This window comes from Vicugna pacos, chromosome 7 (genome assembly GCF_048564905.1).
Source record: "Vicugna pacos chromosome 7, VicPac4, whole genome shotgun sequence".
In the NCBI taxonomy this organism is placed as follows: Eukaryota; Metazoa; Chordata; class Mammalia; order Artiodactyla; family Camelidae; genus Vicugna; species Vicugna pacos.
The window spans coordinates 83,802,666-83,824,966 of NC_132993.1; the positions used below are offsets into that span (position 1 = coordinate 83,802,666).

General features: G+C 49.0%; 1 protein-coding gene across 4 annotated transcripts in view; it reads left to right on the plus strand.

The window, feature by feature from the left end:
* The window catches only part of OGDH (oxoglutarate dehydrogenase), a 72,907-nt gene that overhangs the window by 7,654 nt on the left and 42,952 nt on the right, over positions 1 to 22,301 (plus strand). For all 4 annotated transcript variants that reach the window (XM_072965279.1, XM_072965281.1, XM_072965278.1 and 1 more), the window contains exons 2-3: positions 6,253 to 6,501; positions 20,901 to 21,092. In XM_072965279.1, coding sequence (XP_072821380.1) covers positions 6,280 to 6,501; positions 20,901 to 21,092 — 414 coding nt within the window. In that variant the 5' untranslated portion in view covers positions 6,253 to 6,279. The remainder of the gene's footprint in view (positions 1 to 6,252; positions 6,502 to 20,900; positions 21,093 to 22,301) is intronic.

Sequence of the window (22,301 nt, forward strand, 5' to 3'; positions counted from 1 at the left end):
AACCCATCATTTCTTTTCTGATAATGGCAAAATTCCTTCGCAGTTTAAAAGTAATCCTCACTACCTCCCTATCCCTCAGCGTATGTTTGATGAGGCGTCACAAGTGGAAGATGCTGAATTCTGTGAGGTTCTCAGCCAGGAAGAGAAAACTGAAATTTGTGCTATCTTTGTACCACTGCTAGAACTAGAATAATGGAATAAAAACCATAGGTATGTAGCAAGCATTGTCTTCTTGATTCAGTATAAGAATCTTAATGAATCTGGGGTGGGGGGGACTTTCAAGATGAGTTGTTCTTTAAAAAAAAAAAAACAACAGCACACACAGCTAATCATTTAATGATGCGTGTGCTTTTCCCTCAGAGACTTATGTCCTGAGATGTGGATCAATGGAACAGAATAGAGAGCCCAGAAATAAACCCCCACACACCTATGGTCGATTAATCTTCAACAAAGGAGGCAAGAATATACAATGGAGAAAAGACAGTCTCTTCAGCAAGTGGTGCTGGAAAGACTGGACAGCCACATGTAAATCAATGAAGTTAGAACACACTCTCACACCATACACAAAAGTAAACTGAAAATGGCTTAAAGACTTAAATATAGACATGATGCCGTAAAACTCTTGGAAGAGAGCATAGGCAAAACATTCTCTGACAGAAATCTTACCCACGATTTCTTAGGTCAGTCTCCCAAGACAATAGAAATAAAAGCAAAGATAAACAAATGGGACCTAATCAAAGTTACAAGCTTTTGCACAGCAAAGGAAACCGTAAGCAAAATGAAAAGGCAACCTATGGATTGGAGGAAAATATTTGCAAACAATGCACTGACAAGGGCTTAATCTCCAGAGTATGTAAATAGCTCATGTAACTCAATAGCAAAAAATACCAGCAACCCAATCAAAAAAAGGACAGAAGACCTAAATAGACATTTCTCCAAAGAAGACATACAGATGGCCAGTAGACACATGAAAAGATCCTCAATATTTCTGATTTTTAGAGAAATGCTAATCAAAACTACAATGAGGTGTTACCTCACACCAGTCAGAATGCCAGTCATTAAATAACAAATGCTGGAGAGGGTGTGGAGAAAAGGGAACCCTCCTACGCTGTTGGTGGGAATGTAAATTGGTGCAGCCAGTATGGAGAACAGTATGGAGTTTCCTTAAAATACTAAAAATACGGGAGAAGGTAAAGCTTAGTGGTAGAGTGTATGCTTAGCATGCACAAGGTCCTGGGTTCAATCTCCAGTGAAAATAATAAAATAAATAAACCTACTTTACCCCCCTCCCCCCAAAAACCCTGCAATTGTTAAAAAAGATCTTTCTAAAAAACAAAAAGAAAAAATTAAATTTAAAAAAAAAACTAAAAATAGAGTGGCATTCAGCAATCCTACTCTTGGGCATATATCTGGAGAAAAATGTCCATTGACAGATGAATGGATAAAGAAGATGTGTATATACACAGTGGAATAGTAGTCAGTCGTAAAAAGGAATGAAATAATAATAATGCATGGTTGGATCTAGAGATTATCACAGCAAGTGAAATCAGAGAGAGAAAGGCAAATACCATATGCTATCACTTACATGTGAAACCTAAAATATGACACATAGTGGAGGGTATAGCTCAGTGGAAGAGGTCCTGGGTTCAATCCCTAGTACCGCCATTAAAAAAAAATAGTAATAAATAAACTTAATTACCTCCCCCCAATTGTGTTTTTTTTAATAAATAGAATGACACAAATGAACTATGAAGCAGAAACAGATTCACAGACATAGGAAACAAACATACCAAAGGGGAAAGGGTGTAGGGGAGAGATAAATTAGGAGTTTGAGATTAGCAGATAGAAACTACTGTATATAAATCAAGGACCTACTGTAGAGCACAGGGAGCTATACTCAACATCCTGTAATAAACCATAATGGGAAAGAATATGTATGCATATATATGACCGAATCACTTAGCTGTACCCCTGAAACTTAACACAATATTGTGAATCAACAACTTAAAAGAAAAAAAACAAACAAGCTCAGGTCCTGAGAAACTTGCCTAGGCTGCTTTTGCCTCTTTAATGATCCCTCTGCCGAGCCGGCATGACATTGGTAGATGTCAGGAGTCAGTTTATCTCTGCACTCTGTGAAAGGGGGGGTGGCCGTGCGTAAGGTGTGTGCTGCCCGACTGGGGAGTGTCCAGGCACAGATAAGTTCAGTTTTATTTTCCTAAGGCAGGGCAGCGAACCCTTAAAAACAAATTTCGCTTTGACTTATGCTCCTTTCTCATGTTTTATTTCTCAAATGTATAGATCTATAGTTGTATCTTGAAATTAATGGGTCACAAACAGTGTCATTTTGTGTACTTTGTTGATAGACTCACATTTCTTAGACTTTTTAGAAAACAACTCTATTGAGGTCTAAGTCATCATATAACATGTAATTCACCCATTTAAATTGTGCAACTAAATTGTACAATTTAATGCTTTACAGTGTATTAGAAGGTTGTGAAACCATCAGCATAATCCAGTTTTAGAACATTTTCATCCGCATCCCCAAAACACCCAGACCCATTAGTAGCCATGTCTTAATCCTTGCCACTCCCAGCCCTAGGCAGCCACCGAAGAGCTTTCTGTCTGCGTAGATTTGCCTATTCTGAACATTTCATATAAATGAAATCATACAGTATGAGGTTTTTTAATGAATGACTGTTTCCACTTGATATTTTCAAGGTTCATCTGTCTTACAGGATGTATCAGCATTTCGTTCCTTTCTATTGCCTCATGCTATTTTATTATATACCACATTCTGTGTACCTGTTCATCAGTTGATGGACACGTGAGTTGTTCCCATCTTTTGGCTCGTATGCCTGATGCTACAGTGAACATTTGTGTCCAAGGTCTCGTGTGGACATCTGTTTTCATTTCTTTTGGTTATATACCTAGGCGTGGAATTGCTGAGTCATACGATAACTCTGTGTTTAACTTTTTGAGGAACTGCCAAACTGTTTTCCGCAGTGGCTGCACCAGCTTACATTTCCCACTCAGAACTGTATGCGTGCTCCTGTCCTTGTATTCTCTCCATCACTTGCTTCTGTTGATTGTATTCAGTCTAGGGGGTGTGAAGTGGTATCTTGTTGTGGTTTTGATTTGCATTTCCATAATGCCTAATGATGTCAAGCATCTTTTAATGTGTTTATTGGTCACTTGTGTATCTTCTCCGGGAAAATGTCTGTTCATATCCTTTGGTAATTTTTTGATTGGGTTATTTTTCTTTTCACTGTTGTTAGGAGTTCCTTGTATATTCTGTACACAGGTACCTTGTCGGGTATGTAATTTGCAAATATTCCTTCTATTCTTTGTCTTCTCTTTCTTGATGGTGTCCTTTGAAGCATGAAGGTTTTTATTTTGATGAAATCCAATTTATCTATTTTTGTTGTTGTTTGTACTTTTGGTGTCCTAACTAAGAATCCATTGTTTGACTCAAGAATGTGAAGATTTACTCCATTTTAACTTGGAAGTTATCAAACTTCTAAGAGTCTTACAGTTTTAGCTCTCACATTTAGGTCTTTGATTTATTTTGAGTTAATTTTGTATCAGATGAGATAGGGGTCCAACTTCGTTTTCACATGTGGAACTCCAGTTGCCCCAACAGCATCTTTTGAAAAAAAACTATTCTTTCCCCACTTAATATTGTTGGCACCCTTCTCAAATAAAAAAAAAATATTGTCCTAAACCACAAATCAGAGCACTTGGATTCTTTGGACAACCCAAAACTTCCATGAAAGTGTTTCAGCACCTTAGTGTCTCTACCACAAATAATGTACCATTCCTAAAGCTGACTCTGGATTTGGAAGGATAGAATCTGAGATCTGAAATGTAAACCTCATGCCTGCTCTGTGGGTCTGTCAGACTGTGGACAGAGAGCAGCTGTTCCTGGTCATCCTGGGCGGAGGCAGGGGCATGTTGAGCCATCTGCTGAAGAGCAAGTTTTCCGATGAGTCATCTGAAGGGAAGTTTGAAAATTGCTGGTAACTATGCTGGGCAGCACTGAGCTGTTTGTCAGACTGTAGCTGCAGATAGCTGGATGGCATGGTTTATTTACAGTATCGTATTGGAAGGACTGCTTGGGGAAGAAGAGATGAAATGAGCAGTTTTGTGGCTGTCGGTGTGGTGCCTGTTAATTTCTGGAAGAAAACACCAACTCAGAGGCAGTCAAGTGTTTCAAGCTGCCTCGATAATAATGACATTGGAGGGGAAAAAATGAGTGTTTTCATTTGAAGCTAAAATTAACGTTGAAAGCAGCGGTGGTAGTATTTTTGCCATCAGTGTCTTTGATGGCTCTTTGTCTGCCTTAAATTTATTAGCAGAAGGAATTGGAGTGTAGTTGGAGGTAGGAAGAACTACTGAAGTTACTTAAAACTTGACTTCCGAGGTTGGAAAAAAAAACAGGGGTTAAGCTTGCATTCTGTAGTAAAATATGTGTTTGTTAATCTTTAACTTTTAAGGAGCAAGTATTTGTTTGTTGTGTAGTTTGTTTTTAAAGTACTTGTTCTGGTTTTCCCTTTGCTGACTTGTCTTTTCCAAGCAGCAGAGCCGGCCAGATACTGTCTCCAGGAGGATCCTTTATGTGTATTCTCATCATATTTGGGGTAAGAGGAAGGGTTCTTATAAACAGTTTAGAGGATCGTTTATGTAACATTTATTCCTGGGTGGTTCTCAGCCTGTCTCAGAGCTTGGATTTCCTTCAAGCAGGCATGGAGGTGGGGCAGAATTCCAGCTTTGCAGCCGGGGCGCTTGCTTTGAGGCAGATTCAAGGGCAAGCACACATTAGGCCAGCAGGCACCATAACCCGGGACAGAGGCCTGTGATGAGCCTTGTGCCCCTGCCCTGGGGCTCCTCTCCCCTCCCACGGTCCCTTTTGCTAGGACTGGAAAGTGCCACTGGGCAGCCGAGATTCTTGAGGGGAGAGGAGCAGTTTCCTTGTCCCCACCTGACGGGTCCCCGCCCGGAGGCATGCTGGAGTCTTAGACGTGACTGTAAGTGTTCAAGACCCTCTAGGAACCGTCTAAACTCTTCTGTGGTCCTGCGGGTGCACCACCCGCTTTTATAAAATGGCTCGTGTTGATGGAGAGTTACATATTAAGATTCAGTAAAACTACAGCCATCAAGCTCAAGGTCCATTCAACCTTGGGAAAGAAGCTTAAAGAAAACAACTCAGAAAGGTGACCTGTTAAACAGAAGAGCTAGTACCTGCCTTCCAGGGAGTCTGTGGTGTTCCTGAAGAGTCCTGACACGTCAGGTTGCTGGTGGTAGAAGGGCACAGGGTAGGTGGACATTTCTGTCATAACTGTTGTACAGACTTTCCTTTTGTAGGGCCCATTCATTCTGGGTCACACCTCCTCCGGCTTCCCAATCTTGAAACGTGGCATCAGGGCCCTTGGCTCTCTGGCTGGTCCACCTCTCTGTCTTTCCTCCTACCAATTCTTACACTTAGAATGCCTGTTTTTTCCCTCCTCCTCAGAGCTAAATCCTCCCTGTCCTCCAAGCCCCTCCCAAGGCTCTCCTGGCTGCTGGAAGGAACACCTGGAAGGGGTGGGGTCTCCATGGAGTTTTGACAGCATTTTCTGTGCCTCTCAAGCACTTGCTGTTTTTTCTGTAATTTTTAAATATACTATTTTTTTTCCTTCTGCTCAAAGATACAGTATTTGCAGGTGAACAAAAAGATTCTCCAGTTTCTCTGTGTTCTCCAGAATACCGTGAGTCCAGCAGGTGCTCCGTAGACCCTGGATAGATAAGAAAATAATTTCCTTCTCATTTTGCAATTAATAGTAGTCGAATCCTTAATTAATACTGACTGAATCCTTAATCTCTGTTGCCTTTCCTATAACTGTTTTATACAATGTATAAACTTAAAGGATATCATGTATTTATCATTATGTAAAGGTTGTATTGTATCCCTCAAACTAGATTTAAACTTGTAAGTTGAGACCATAGCCTCCCCCCAACCCCACGTTGAGCGCAGGCCCCATATGCAGAAGGTTGCTTTGGGTTGATCGCCTCCCACTCTGTCATGCTCTCTGAACACAGACCCAGGCTCTGAAGCAGGGCACCCTGCCACAAATGCATTTGCAGACTCTTTCTCCTCCAGCCAGAGTCTGAGGGTTTGTTTTTTTTTATTTTTTGGCCCCCAGGAGGGCTAAAACTGATCTGCTAAAAATGCTTTCTCTAACTTTTCTTTCTTTTTTTTTTTTTTTTGTGCAGGCGGTCGGGAGAGACTTCAGGACAAGGATGTTTCACTTAAGGACTTGTGCTGCTAAGTTGAGGCCGTTGACGGCCTCCCAGACTGTGAAAACCCTTTCACACAGCAGACCGGCAGCAGCTAGGACGTTTGGGCAGGTGCGGTGCTATGCCGCCCCTGTGGCTGCGGAGCCCTTCCTCAGCGGGACTAGTTCGAACTATGTGGAGGAAATGTACTATGCTTGGTTGGAAAACCCCAAAAGTGTCCACAAGGTAAGGCTCACGGGAGCAAGCGTCTTTGCGTTTTTGGAGTCTTGGCCGACGTGGGCTGGCGGTCCAGGTAAGTGCGTATGTTCCAAGGACCCTCAAGAAGGCAGGCAGGCAGGCGGCTGGAAGCCTCACCGACCGGAATTCTCTGCATCAGCCCAGCCTGGCCAGCAGCGGGCCCGACAGGAGCCACCCTCTCTGGAAAGGGGCGTTTCCCTCTCGCTGGATGTGCGGCGTGCTCCAGTTCTTGCTCCCTGGACCAGAGAACGTGTTCAACCCGCGAGGATGTGGAGAAGCACTTGCACCCCTTCCAGGATCCCGCCAAGGCTGCTGCAGGATGGTGCTGCCGAAGAAGAGAAACTCCTCTGTCCCGTTGTCCTAAGAACACCTTCAGATCATCTCATGTAATTTCTGTGTAACTGACATTTTAGAGCAGTATGTTCATGTTTTTCTCCTGAACTTGAAAGTAAATTCTGTAAAGGCTTCCTTCTAATTTCTCTGTGTTACCTATAAGGCCCTTCCTTCCCAGAGCCTCTCTTTTCACACGTTTACTTGATAATAGGCATGCCTAGTGACAGAATTTCTTCATAGCATTTTAGCCAGTGGTATTTATGCCTTTTGGTGGCCATTTCCTGGTTTGCAGTTCAGGCGGCTGGCCCAGTCAAGGGGTGGGGCCCCAAGTTGCTCAGGCTCCTTGTGCCAGGTTTGCAGGGTGTGGGGAGATTTGAAGGAGGCAGTGTGAGGTGCTCAAGGCCTGCACAGAGGAAGTGCCCAACGGAGGCTAGCTGTTGTCACTGTTGATTTTGTCTTCATCACTCCAGAATCTTGGGGACTCATTATCAAAAGGCAGCCTCCTTCCATTGAGCCCCTGGACGTAAGCTTTACCCTTTTACCCTGAAGTGGTAGTGACATTTGAGATTGGGCACATTTGTGGGAGAAGGTGTAGTTCAAGTGGTAGAGCACATGCTTAGCATGCACAAGGTCCTGGGTTCAATCCCCAGGACCACCTCCAAAAATAAATAAATAGACCTAAATCCTCCCCCCCAAAAAAAAGATTGGGTACTTTTGTGTGACTGCTGGAGCCACCAGCCCTGTTCATCAGGAATGCCACCTCTTGGTCCAAACCTCATTGCCTAGCAAAGGAGAGCATCTAGCCAGGGCTTTCCCTTCCCCGTTTCCATGGCAACCCGGAGGCTACCTTGCTCCATGAGCAAGGTGAGACATGGTTTCCTATGAGAGGAGATCTGGGTTATGTTTCCCTAGTCTGTCGACAAATAGACTGCCCAGAAAGAACCCTATAAAAATGGCCCGGCCTGCGATCAGATGTTAGAGGTTTCTGAAGATAGTTGCTGCAAGATTATCTCTAGAATAAACTTAGCCCAGAGATTTTGGAATCACACTGTCATGTTGTGTCCAGGCTGTCCCTTCCTTTTCTCAAACATAACCTCTTTATGGAACCAACCAAGTCTTCTTAAGTTATGTTTGGTTTTAGAGAGACTAGCAGCTGAATGAGCGGTTGTAAAGGGATCTAGGCTTGGGGAGGTCCACGAGTGAATGCCTGGCATCACAGGAATGGGTTGCAGGGAAGAAGCACACTGTGGCTCTGGGGGGCCGAGCTCTGAAAAGTGGGGCTGAAACCATCACAGTGGCTCCTGCTAGAAGTTTTTTGAAGAGGTTTTTTTGTGGGGGCATGATCCTAGACCAGTGATGCATCAGTGGTGCTGATTTTCCTTGAGAAGATTTTTTTTCCATTCTTAGGTTTATTACTACTGCCATTATTAGTTTTATATTAATATCATTATCATTATTATTGCGCTAGAAAAATCTTTTAAGACTTACTCTTTAGAGCAGTTTTAGGTTCACAGCAAAATTGTTAGGAAGGTAGAGATTTCCCATTTACCCCTTGTCCTCACATATGCGATCTCCCCCACCATCAACATATCCCTTATCAGAGTTATTGTAACTCATGACCCTGCAGTGACATGTCATCATCACCCAAAGTCCATGGTCTTCATTAAGGTTCACTCTTGGTGTTGTGCATCCTGTGGGTTTGGACAACGTGTATCACCAATGTAGTATCATATGCAGTATTTCAACTGCTCTAAAAATGCTCCGTGTACCACCTATTCGTGAAAAAATATTTTTATCACATGGTATCAAGGAAGGCAGCACATGATGACTGGGAGGCACTTGGGGGTCCTCAGGCTGGGTGGGGCGACCCTGGTGTCCATCTGTCCCGAGGGTGAGGACAGCATAGTGAGAGGCCTACTGACAGGCACGGATGGAGCCTGCTGGGGGAGAGTCCGGAGTGAGGACTGGGTTCTGTGGGTCAGAGCAAGCGCCTCTATGAGAGATTCTGCAGGGGAAGTGGGTAAAGGATCTCTAAAGGATTTCCAGTGTAATAAGAGAATACATGTGGGTTGGCATCTTTGGGCCAGGTTTTATGTGCTGGTTTCTGTTGCCAGGATTCTTCAGGGGGACACAGCATCTCCTAGAGGGAGAGGGACAGGAAGGTGTCAGTCAGTGGACATTTACGGTGGCAGTGCCCCTCGTCCCCCATATCCTAGCAAAGTGGAATTGATCATCTCTCCAAGTTGAATGAGGCCTAATGCCTGATGAGATGTATGCTCATATTTTGAGGGATGTGATCCAGAGCTTTATCAGATTTTCAAAGACATTCGTGACCCCCGGAAGGCTGTAGAAATAATTGGCTTTATTAAGAATGCTTGGTTCACACTCTTAATAAAAATAGTTTGGGGAGAGAGAGAAAAAGGAGGCTATAAGATTAAGATTGATCATCTTGCTGACCTCCCAATTCTGCGTTAGATGAGGGCTCTCAGGCTCCTTGTCCCGAGGGCTGGTGGCTCTCATTCTCCCCTCCATCGCAGGGAGCCGATGGGGAACTGCTCTGCCTGAACGTTTTCATATTGGCAGAAACAGAACAATTTTAGCATCACCCCCTCCCTGCCCTTTTGCATTCTGCTTTTCGGTTATTTTTTAAACTTTTTATGATGTTTCAAACATACAAAAGAGAGAAGAGTATAAAACAAACCTCCATGAGGAAACCCATCACCCAACTTCAACAGCTCTCTACAGTCTGCTGGGCTTTAAAAATCTATTCCTTCCCCACCTACTTTTCTGTTTGTTGTTTTGTTTTGGGTGGGGGCCCACTGGAGTATTTCAAGGCACAGCCCAAACCATTGTCATTTCTGCCATAAATGCATCTTGAGTGGCTCTGACAAAGGAATGGTTTCTTAACCACACCCAACAGAATTAACAAGTTAAATCTCTCTTCCTCAGACTGTACTCAGCTGTTTGTGGTGATCTTAAAGCTGCCTTTTCACATTTGGCTTTATAATTTATAGCTGGTTGTTGTATCCTGATTTTTAGAGAAAAGTTTTACCTTTTTTTTAAAAATTCTATTTATTTATTTATTATTGTGTTAATTACCTTTTTTGTAGGGAGGAGGAGCATCTGTGGTAATTAGGTTTATTTATTTTTAGAGGAGGTACTGGGGATTGAACCCAGGACCTTGTGCATGCTAAGCACATGCTCCACCACTTAAACTATACCCTCCCCCCAAAAAGTTTTACTTTTAAATGTTTAATTATGAACGTTATGTTTGCGGTGAAGTAACCAAGCATTTCAGAGGTGCGAGCCCGCGCGTGCGCCCGGCGCCCCTGCGCCCAGTTTACGGGCCGGCCCACAGTCTGCCTTTGCACTCTCTCGCCTCCAGTCCCCTCTTTGTCCCTTGGTGTGGCCTCTCCTGTTGAGCTGTCTCTTCCCCATCGTTTTCTCCAGAATGGCCTCTGCACTCCAGTCTTAAACACCTTGTCAAGTGCAGCTCACCACCTGGACCCCACTAGGAGCCTTCTGCTGGGCCTGCTCTGTCAGCACACGAAGCCCTCCCTCATTAGGGTCTTGGCCATGCTGGGGACACGTCAGATGGTGGCATCTTATTTTTATCTACATCTTAAAAACACTTAGAGTCAAAGCCAGATTGCCCGTGTTAGTATTTCAGACAAACAGGCAGTTGAGAACTGCTGAGCCCTCACGAGACCCCATTTGTGCAGCCAAGACAGATGCCCACCCCTAGGTGTGGCGTCGTGGCAGCCCTGCCAGGGACAACCCAGGACTGGTTGCCATGCGGAGCTGGGGGAAGGGCCCCGTGCCCTCCCCACCCTGAGGTGCCCTCCTCCCCATGCTCATCGGGCCTCCACAGCTGTCCTTGCTGCCTCGGAGCTCACTTCCCCTGCCTGTGACCCCTTCCCACTTCCTAAAGCCTGTCTTCCTCTTCTCGCTGACTGCGTCCATTTCCTCTTCTGACTTTTGCGGGCCAGCTCCTAACTGTAGTAACAGCTCTCTGGTCTAGCATGGTCCCCGTAGGAGCTCTGTGTGGCATCCGAGGTGCAGGTTCTGGAACCTCAGTCCCACCTCTTGGAGGCTGGCCATGCCAACTTTCTGGACCCGGGCAGGTCTGCTGCTGCTTTCCGTGCTCATGAAACACAATCCTGTTATTTTCTGTAATTGAACCAGACTGGCAGAGGAGAAACAGACAGACATCATCTCCAGTATGGGGTGACACCATTCCTTTTCACTCTGCAGCTTTGAAATTGCCTTGGCTGTACTTTAAAAACTCAGCCACAGCTGCCCTCCTCCCCAGTTCTGTGCTGGCCCTGGGGAAAAAAAAACACACTTGATAGATAGTTAATGGGATTTCAGTGATCAAGGCTGTTAAACAGCATTTTAAAGTTGCCCCTCGATATTCAGCTTCCTACATCAGGAGGAGTCTCAACCTTGGCGGCTTTTTGTGTTAAATCAGCTAAGAATATCTTCCCTAACTTTAGTGCAGTATTTTACTCTTAAAGGGTTTTTGTTTCTATAGTCAGGGAGATAAAATTAACACCTTTAAGAAGTATGAGTAGCATGAAGCAGTGCCTTCACTTTATGTGTGCGGCAGTTTGCAGCTCCTGACAGTTTTGCTGGAGGACTGAATCGAGCGGCTGCCAGGAGGTGTGATGCTTGCAAGCTGGTAGGAGATTAGGTAAGCTGAACACAGAATACAGGGAGAACCCAGCCGGCTTCTGAGGGGCGGCACCAGTTGTACTGAGCTTTGAAGGCTAAGGGAGGGGCCCGAAAAGAGACAGGGCATCTGTGCTCAGGAGAAGCACCTGTAAAAGCAGAGAGACGCAAGGGTCCAAGAAGGATCTTGGGGCACTCAGTGATCAATTTCCGGGGGTGGGTCTTGGCGGGCTTGACACCAGGGGCCAAAGGCAGCAAGTGAAGACCAAAAGTTGGAGCTGCGACCTACATGGAGCGGCTCCAAGATCAAGCAAAGGGGTGTTTATATTGTGAAATGCTCTAGGGACATGGACCCCACCTCGGTGGCTTGAAGAGAGTCTGAGGGCCTCAGCTAACTAAACCTGCATGGGAGGAAGGGCGGGCTTGGCATAAAGGAACGTGATTGTTTTTAATGAGTATCCTTTTGTACTGTGTTTTAAGCAAAAACAATGGATTTTTTAAATGGCGATGATGAAAGGACTGGAGAGAAAGATCCAGAACAACTTTAAAGGGGAGGTGGATACCAAGAACGAAAAAGGAGCGAGTAGTCCTCAGTTCCCCGGGCAGTTTTTGAGAAAGGTGCAGAGAGCTCCTCCCTTGCCGCCTTCACGGCACCTCCTCTTTGGGGAAATGAAGGAGCCCGTTGGTGGTGGGGAGGTGTTCTGCAGGGCCTTTGCCGGTGAGGAGCTCTGATGGGTGATCACATCCAAAGCCTCTAGGCCACCCACTTCCCCACTCCACCTGTGTGAGGCCCTCGGAGAGGCCTGCAGGCCTGCTGAGCGCTGGGCTTGTCCATCCATGAGTGGGTTGTGAGTTTAGGGTCTTCTCTCTAAGTTGTCATGACTTGTGGACTCAGAATTCTCTCTGAGCCCAAGGCTTTGCTTAGCTGGGCCTTGGAGACCCGATGGCCACTGTGGTTCCGCACAGCCTCCCTCAAGTGTGGCCATTCAGAGTTGACAGAACGCACTGTTGGGTGCAGACTGCCAGGCAGAGGGCAAGTCCTCTCAGTTCCTGAAGAATGCCAAAAAGACTGCTTACAAGAGGGGTCACAGGCGTCCTGGACATAATATTTTCCTGCAGTAGAGGTCTGGTGTCCATGAGCATTTGTGCAACAAACCACCCGAGTACTTGGCTACTTGAAACACTCTCCGTGAAGTCTTTCTCGTGATTCCTGGCTCCCGTGCAGGTGAGGTTTGGCCAGGCTGCAGCTCCACAAAGGACCCCCTCACATCTGGCACTTGCTGCTGACTGTGCTGACCGCTCGCCGGGCCCTGCCGTCCTCTAGGGGGCCAGAGCGGCCCCTCACAGCGCCTCAGAGTAGATCCAAGAGGAGGAGAGGAGAGGCCGTGGGCGCTCCGCCCAGAACTTGCACACCACCACTCCTGCCCATGGCCTTGGTCAAAGCCAGCCTCAGGCCAGCCCCAGGAGCTCACCTCCAATGGAGGAGCCTCACGGCCACCTCAGGGGGCTTTTGTGTGGGCCTGGGAGGACGTGCGGCCACTGGGCAGCCAACACAGTCCTTTCGATAATGATCTGGCGGGGCCGCCACCTTTAGTCTAGGGCAGAGACCCAGGAGTGTCCGTATCAGCAGATTTGTAGGGCAGAGCTGAGGCAGCTTTTCTTTGCTAACCTTGGGTGTTTGTTGACATACCACCTGCACACCCGTACAAGGGAGAAGGCAGTACAGGTTGGAGACATTCTCTCCTGTGTTCTGTGCTGTGCTTTAAAAACAATGGTATCGCTCCAATCGAGCACAAATTCATTTGGCTTCTGTATGAGAGGCATACCCAAGCAGATCCCCCAGTTGTAACTGCTTCCAGTATAAACAGCTCTGTGGTGACACGTCAGGCAGGCCCAGGTCCTCGTGCCTCCTAGACATGGTGGGGGGCGGGGGCTGGCTGTGGTCCTGCCTGTCCTCAGCTGGGGACGGTTTGAGCAGGCCCCACCCATGGATGGAGGGGTCTGAAGCCTAGCACGACACATCTCTGAGGGCTGCTTGGCCCTAAAGCAGGAAGCTTTTGTGAAGGTTCTGTGGCGGTCCACCAAGGGCCTTCTCTCTTCCTCACCCTGGGCATCATCTCGGCGGGACATGAGGGCACTCGCACAGTGTTTTCAGGGAGGGCTTGGAGCCCAGCAATTGGCACAGACGGGGTGCATCAGGAGGCTTGTAGGGACTGCCCAGTGCAGTCTTTTCCTACACAGCAGAGACACGAATCACTCGGCTCCACACCATAGCTGGGCAGGTGTGCGCAGAAAGCTGGGTGCTTAGGTAATCATGCAGAATTTGCCGGTGCACTTTCTAAGCTGGAAGAGCCCCCATGCAGGATGGCCGGGAAGTCATGCTGCCTCAGTGGCGCCAGCTCCCTCCAGCGTACACAGCTCTTCGGGGAGCCACGCCTATCGGCCAGCGAGTCACTGGTGACCATCCTTGGTGCAGAGAGCCGCCACGCATATTTGAATTAGCCTAAACCACCAAAGCTTTGTTTCACATGGCCATTAATCCATTTCCCTTGGTCCTTGTTGGCCTGAATTTCATGTTTGTGGTACTTAAAAAGCATTAGTATAAGAACAAAATAACAAGGTTAAAGTTTGTGACAGTGCTCGGGTCTGACGTCCAGCCCTGGCAGTCATTAGTTTATCAGCCGTGTGATGGCCTTTGAGCTCGGGGTTCGGTCCATTCAGGAGATGGCCAGAGGCTGCCCCACCCACTCCCCAGGGTGGTTTTACGTCAGGTCCTTGGCAGGGTGCCCAGCAGAGGGTGGTGGTGGCTGTTAGGTGACATCATGTGCCAGACCAGGGTGCATATTGCAGGTGGGTGGGGCTTGTTCCATAGCCAACGTGGAGATGGCAGGGCAGCAGCCACAGTGGCATCTGAAGGGGACTTTGGACAGGAGAACGTCTAGGTCTGGTCAGCCCAGAATCCAGAGTCATAGAATTTAGCAGCTAGAATAAGCTTTAGGGTTAAGCTTCAATCATCACCTTCTTGAAGAAATATGAGTTTACCTGCAGGTGCTTTTGAAGGTGTAAAAAACTACACAGATACAGGGGTGTCCTAAAAGCCTGTACTTAAAGGTGAGGAATCACACAGAGAGCTGAAGCGACTTCCCTGGCCCTCGCCCGGCCTGCGGGGGGCAGGACTGGGGCTCCCAAACCCCAGGAGCCAGCAGCAGGTGGGCCACTCCGAAGGGCTCGGCTGTGTGCGTGGCCTGGTTAGATCACACACGTGCACTGGCCCATGTTTCCAACACACGTTGGGGGCCTCGGAGATGGGGGATGGGGTAGCATGTTTGCAACCCCTCTGAAACTGAACTGTCTCTATTGTGAGCTTGACGGTCAGAAACTTGGCCCTGAGATGCTTGTGATCTACTGACAACACACAGGGTAAAGTCCACCCGCCTCACTGAACCATGCACGCCCTCGTCCTCTGGTTAGCAGTCCCACACCTACTGAGGCCAGCGCCTTATCTGAGATGGGGACCCAGGACTGGACGTTCCACGTTCTTACAGCTGACACCACAGCTAGAGCCACACCTGGTGCCACACCTGTCAGGCTGGTTTGCCTTGTGGAGGAGTCTGAACCCGACTTGAGTTTAACTCGGGTGTGTTGAGCATCTCCTATGTACAGAGCACTGGACCAGCTTCCTTAGGACATTACTGGGGAGAGGGGACACGTGTGCAGCCTTTGAAGAGCTCCCTCTAGTTGGGAGGAAGAGGACTGGTGACTGCAAGGAAAGCCCGTCAGGGTTAGGAGAAGTCTGGGAAGTTTCTGGGGGAGCAAGGAGGAGTGATGGGTTTTGAAAACAGAGCTTCGTATGCTGTCGTTAAATGCGTTTAGTTCTCTAAAACTAAAAGCAGGAAATTCTGGTTTCATTTCAATCAGAACATTATAGTTATTTATACTTGACTTCTGTCGTGTTCTGGTTCACGTGGTTTCAGCAGCAAGTTGATGACCTTAAACCCACTCGTGGGAGGTGGGTGGCCAGCCCACACCTCTGCTGATGGGCCGTCGCCCTCCTGCCCGTGAGCCTCCCCACCCTCCTCCCCCGCAGTCCCTAGCTTGGCGCAGGCCTGCTCCCAGGTAACTGCTTCCTTAGGAGGAGCACCGAAACCCAGGCTGGCCATGTCACTTCTCAGTGCCAGGCCACCTGTCACCTGGTTCCAGGTCTGCCGTGCACCCTCCCTGTGGCCACGTGACCTGGTCTCCCCTCAGACTCCTCGCACCCAGCTGTCCTCTGGGGCTCCGCCCTCTGGACGCTGTCCTTCCCTTCATTTTTCAGCACCTGTGCCTGCTGTGAAGTTAGGTGTTCGTTCATCTGTCCTGCTGTTCCTGAGAGTGAGGGGCTTATCGTGGTCCTCTTCCTGTCCCCAAACCTCCTAGCACGCTGTGTACAGGCAGCCGCGGTGGATATTTACAGGACTGAACTTCTGAGTACAAGTGCTCACCTTTTCACGAAGTACATCCTGTGTGCATCCTGCACATTGGGAAGACTGTTCACGTGTCGTGAGGACATCACTGGAACCCTCTGGGCAGAGGAGCTGGCCTTCTGGTGGCAGGCACCTTGCCTCACCCTCCTTGGGCCAAGGTCCTGACTCCTTCAGGCCCCCGCTCCCTCTCACCTCTAGGGGACAGAGAACTGAATGCCTGTGTCTGGCCGTTGGTACGTTGAAGGCCAGGCAGGGGGACCGCGAATTGACTTAGCTGTATGACAGACACAGATGAGGAGGTTGGAGGCTGTGATATTAACAATTAGGTGCCTTGATTCGCAGCGTAAGTTTGAGGTGCCTGCCTGGCAGATCGTAGTTAAATCTGCCTTGTGTTACACTCGGAGGAGGAAACCTAGCACGTTGCCCCGTGGTGGGGCTGGGACTCCTGCCTAGCTTAGTCTGACGCAGAAGGCCACGCTCCGGGCCCAAGCACCGCTCCCCCGTATGGAAGCCCAAGTCTGACTGCCTTTTTTCTCATGGGTGAAAAACCATTCCTAGTCAGGAACCTTTGCTGTCAGTCTTTCTGACATAATGTACTGTTAGATACCGTGCTGTCAAATCAAATTCCCCCACCAGCCAGTTACCGTGCTGATTCTTTTTGATTTGTGCCTCATCACTTGAAATATTTCTGGAGGTAGAAGTCACCACCCCTGCCCACATCAGGCCGTAGGTTGTGGGACATCCAGACAAGAGCCAGGGATGGTAGGAGAGTTTGATCGGAGAAACGGAAAACTCCACTCAGGTGGCTAACGCAGACAGGGTGTGTTTTTCTCACTTAAGAAACCAGGGGCTGCTCACCTCCACGGCACATAGGCCTCCAGGTGCAAGGAGCATGTGGGCCAGGAGCAGGCGTCATCTTCAGGAAGCGTCCTCTTCGTCTGGGAATTCGGGCCCTGCGCTGACCTGTCAGTTCAGCCTCGTGGTCATCTGTCCCTGCAGTGGGGTGAATAGAACCTCAGGTTGAGATGCGTACCGACAAGGGCTGCAATTATCAGGAGGGAATCCCTTTCCACATAGTGATAAGAGCCCCCCAGGCAGCAGGAGTGGGTGGGCAGAGAGGGCTTTGCGGGCTACTGCCAACTGAGCGCAGCAGCCAACTCCGGTGTAGCAGGGAGGTGGGTGAAAGATGTCTCGGAGAATGGGCGCAGGAGGAAGAGAAGGCACAGCTCGGCGTCTGTGGGCGGGGGTGAAACCTGCAAGCCAAAATTGACCCTCCTTTTCGCAGCCATTTTTTTTTTAATCAACTTTTTTTGAGGTCTGACTTCTAGTAAAACTTAACAGTTTTAAGTTGCAGTGCGAGGGCTTTGCAAATTGTATGCAGTCAGGAATTCTCTGTCACCCAAGTGTGCACACTGTTGAGGGCTTGCTGTTGTTGGGGGTGGGGAGCTCCTTGCCTGCGGGCTGGGCCAGGCGGGGGGGGGGGCACCTACCTGATGGCGGGTGTCCACACCCCCTGCCTAGAATGTGCGTGGGAGGGCCTGGCTTTTGGAGCAAAGTGGTGGTGTGTGCCGTGGGAGTGAGTTCCAGGAATGGAGGAAGCTCTGCATTCCTGGCATGTCCTTTCCCTGTGGCTCCCGGCTCTCTGCAGTACCGGTATGAACCAGTTTTTTCTGATTGCCTCCAGCTCGAGCAGACTTTTCCTGTGCAGTTGTCCTCAGCCAATTAAAAATCACCTGGAGTTTTATCCCCAGCACAAAAGAAGGTCAGAGAGAGGAGGGCCGATGTTGACGATCCCCCACCCCACCCCCAGGGCCTGGCTGGGAGAGCCCTGTGTGCCCTCAGGGTGTCAGCCCTGGAAATCAAATCCTTTGATATTATTGTTCGCTGACTTTGGCCAGGATAAGCCAGCCTGAGAGATGCTGTTTATGTCCTATGTCTGGACTGCCCTGCTCTTACTCACTTAACCCGATCACATCCCTGCTTGGTGCCCGCTTCTGTGTGTCAATCCTGCCTGCCTGAACCTCTCCCCGGGAGGCTGTGGTTGGCGTGCCAGGTGCTCAGAGCATCCCTGGGTAACTACTCCCACTCTTTTGCTAACACCACTGTTTTTGTTATTCAGAACTGATTTTCCTGAAGACAGGCGAACTGGTGGTTTTTGCTAGGCCTTTTGGCTCTGGATCTGTAAGCAGTTGGTGTCCATCAGGGTGAGTGGGTCAGTGTGCAGCCAGGCGACTCTCTCAGTCCAAGGTCTTATTGTTGGGTGACTGTCAGTGCGTTTCTGGACACATCTCCATGTGCTCTGTGAGACAGAAGACCATCTTTAAGCCTGGAAGGAAGTTGGGATCCTGTGCGCTGCTCTCCAGGGGCTGCTTGGTTTCAGGGTCATGCCCTGCTTTTCGGCACCCTCCCAGCCCCCGGGTGTGTGTCCACAACAGGACTTAAGTGTGGACACAGATAAGGCTGGGTACGCCAGTGCTGGAGCCGGTCTGGGGCAAAGGAGAAACTTGAGTAGGTGTACCTGGCAGCAGCATGCTGTTGGTTCTTGCCTTGCAGGGCTGGGCTGACTCTTGCCCCATTCACTGCCATATCAGAGGGGCTTCTTTTCATCCAGGCCCTCAGTTACTGGAGGCGTGGATGGGGGCCAGGGAGAGCCCTTGGCCAGAGCCGCTCCCAGAACACAGGGAGCTCACACGGCCTGTTGTAAAAGTTCCACAAAGTTGGAAATGTTTGGGGGTGTCCAGCACGTCCCCTCCTTATGCCCCTGTAACAAACCAAGTGGGTACCAAGCACGGGGCACTTTGCCCTTGGCTGTTGGTACTCAGACATCCTCCTCCCCTTCCTCTCACAACAGTACGTCAGGTGCTTTCCCTGGTGCACATACTGCTTTCATCCATGTCAGAGGGCTCAGGGTGAGTGTCGGTGGGATCAGGTTTGACAGGAAGAGTGAGAGAAGGTCTTGAGGTTCCAAGCCCCGGGTTGTCAGGTTACGTGACGCAAGGTGCTCTACCCTCGGTGTCGTGGCCGGTGCCAGAAGACTGCCCCAAACTTCTCTTCTTCCATCAGCTGACACACTGAAAACTAACCAGAACGGTAAAAACAGTAAAACCATGAAGAATGAGATTCGTTAAAACACTTAATTCACATAAAAAGTGTGTAAGTCTGGTTTTTAGTATATTCACCAGGTTGTACGATCGTCTCCCCGAGAGTTTGCTTTTTAAATTAATTTTTCTGAATACAAAAGGAATATGTTCTTGTCGTAGAATGATGTAAGCATTCCACAGAGCTCCCCTCAGAAACATTCATAGTGAGAGGCCAGGCTGCCCTGTGTGATGCTCAGGCCTGTGCTTGTCACAGGGGGTCTGTGACTGGCAGCAGCGCGCAGCGGTCTCTTGGACCATCTAAGTCATTGTGTCCATGCGTCGCCAAAGAGCCTGCCTGGAAAAGCCAGAAGATCTGCCGGCCCAGCCTCAAGGTTTCTGTCTGGATGCGAACAGACCCATTCAATACCTGCCCGAGCTCCAGCTGAGCACCCCTGGGCAACATCTTGGTAGCACCTACTGGGAATGCAAAATCAAATGAAGTTTCTCCTCTGCAGGTTTTTCAAGAAGTCTGATCAGAAGAATCTTAGAAACTGGAAAATGAATGGCAGAGAAGAAAGAAAATATCTTCATATTTCTAAACTTTCTGAGTTTTTATATATGTATATATTTTTTACAGTGGAATTTTATTGTCTTAGTTTCTCTGACCTCTAAAATATTTTTTAGAAGTCACATCTTCATATGAGATAAGTTATTATGGTTCATAGTATCTATGCAAATTATAAATTGAATCATTCAAATGTGAAATAGTAGGAAGAGAAGTTAGTTCACATTAGCACAAAGAGAATTGAAATCAATAAGTGATACCAGTTACTGCCAGTCATACCAGTTGCCTACCAGATTGTGCGCTCAGTGCCTTTAGTCTTTACAAAAGACCTATGGGGCGGGAGGGTATAGCTCAAGCAGTAGAGCGCATGCTTAGCATGTACAAGGTCCTGGGTTCAATCCCCAGTACCTCCTCTAAAAATAAATAAATAAACCTAATTACCTCCCTCCTGCCCCCCCCCCACCAAAAAAAAGACCTATGAAGAATATAGATTCTTGTCCTCATCTTAACAGATGAAAAGACTGAGCACAGAAATTTAGGTAATCTGCCAGGGTCTCAGAGCTCAGATTTGAAGTTCGACCTCTGACCACACACCCTAGCCCTTAGCTCCTGAGTGGCCCTCCTGAAGTGCAGACAAGACAATTTCTCTAGGGGTCAGTGAGGGGACACTTAAGGCTTGACAGATCCAAGCCCTTGGCTGCCTTTTACATTCTTACAGAAAGGCCCTGGTTCTGTTTTGTGTCCGGAGAGTAAGCTCTGGGGCCTGGAGAGAGGCTCTGAATACCCTCAGCCCCTCTCAGGAGGCCCAGTGGGGTTGAGGATCTACGGCAGCTGCAGACCTCCAGACAGGAGGACCAAGAGCACTGGTCTTCCAGATAACCAGGCCAGGGGACAGATGGGGCAGGAGGGCCTCTGTTCGCCTGCGTCCTGGGCTGCCTGCCATGGACGTGGTTGGCACATGCGAGTGGTCCAGCGCTGCTTGGCCTTCAGCCTTTGGGGTTTTGATGGGAGGGCATCTGTGTCATAGAGGTGGGGGTACGGAGGTCCATCCTGAGGGAATAATGGAAGCAGTGGTCCCACCGCTGAGAGAGCCATCCTTTGGGAATAGAAGCAAGTTATCCAGAGTAGGAAGACGTTGGCCCAGCCAGCCTGCTGGTAGAGAAACACAGTCAAGACTTGACTTACTTGCCAAGAACAGTTCTCTTTTGGTCTAAAATGAGTTCTAGACCTTAGGTGAGCAAGTGGAGTAACACGTGTATCCTTCTTTGTCTTCAGTCATGGGACATTTTTTTCCGGAACACCAATGCCGGAGCGCCCCCGGGCACCGCCTACCAGAGCCCGCTCCCCCTGAGCCCAGGCTCCCTGTCAGCTGTGGCCAGAGCGCAGCCCCTGGTGGGAGCCCAGCCCAGCGTGGACAAGCTGGTGGAGGACCACTTGGCAGTGCAGTCTCTCATCAGGGCCTACCAGGTAAGGTGTCGCCGGCCGACCGGCCACCCATGAGAGAGCGCCACACTGACCATCAGTGTTGTCATTTGACTTTCACCCCCACCAAACACCAGGCGCTCTCTCCCTGCTCCTGCTCTGGAGTCCAGGGAGGCAGAAATGAAATATAACAAGAGAGAAGGGGCCAAGACAGTCTTACCCTGTTTGAGCAAATCCCCTCCCTCCTTTAGCACCTACCCTTATTTCCTTCCATAAGTTGGCAAGAATGGTTTGTGGGCAAGAAAATGCAGTCAGTTCCCGGGCATCAGAGGAAGTCCCGATCGCCAGGAGCGAGCAGTGACCAGGAGGCGTGTGCTGCTCCGAGAGGTGCTGCCCCTTCTCAGTTGCTAGGACCCAAACACAATAAGAGAAAAGGAACCTGTAGGGTTTGGGGACAGAAGCAGAGCCCAGGGAAGCGGGAGAGGCAGAGGAGGGGCCCTGTCTCCAAGAGCATCCCAGTTAGCAGTCAGCCCCATCGGTGAGGGCCGTGCACACGAGGCTTCCTGGCCTTTCTCAGAGCCCAGGAGCCTCTTCCAGGATACCCGCCTGGCATGGAGAAGAGCCCGGAATTCAGACCTTATCACCTGGTCTGTGAGTAGCTCTGAGGAGGGAAGGAGGAGCAGTCAGACCGGAGTGTCCCTTCCAGGAGCCCCCAGAACCCAGGCTCCCTGCGGCGTCTCTGGCCTCACTGCAGCATGGCGGGGGAGTCACCATGGAGTTCGCCTCTCTCCGGCGCTGTTTCCTGGACCATTCTCCTCTGCCCACAGGGCCACTTGCCACAGGTGTCGGGACAAGGTAGCACAGGGGACAGCGAAGCCTGGTGAGTCAGGCTCTCCCCTGAGGGCAGATGAAGAGAGACGCACAGAGCTGTGTAAACAGACAGCCTCGTGCTCTCGAGTGCCATTCACAGCAGGCATTTCTGAACAAAAGAGGTGTAGTTGGTGTGTTCTGGCTGCTGCCTGCGCTCCTTCAGCCTCAGTGGCTTCCCAGCAGCTGCTCCTCTTTCCCGATTGCTAGTGAGAAATTGCAGATAAAATATCCAACACTTAAAGGAACAAAATCAGAAGGGATCTTCTCTCTCCTTTTGTTTTTAAATAGTGCAGCTCAGATGCTGAAGGCCCTGCTGGAGCTGTCTTCTGTTGTCCCTGCTGGGTCTGTCCCGTCAGCAGGGCCAGGGCGGCAGTCCCCAGGGCA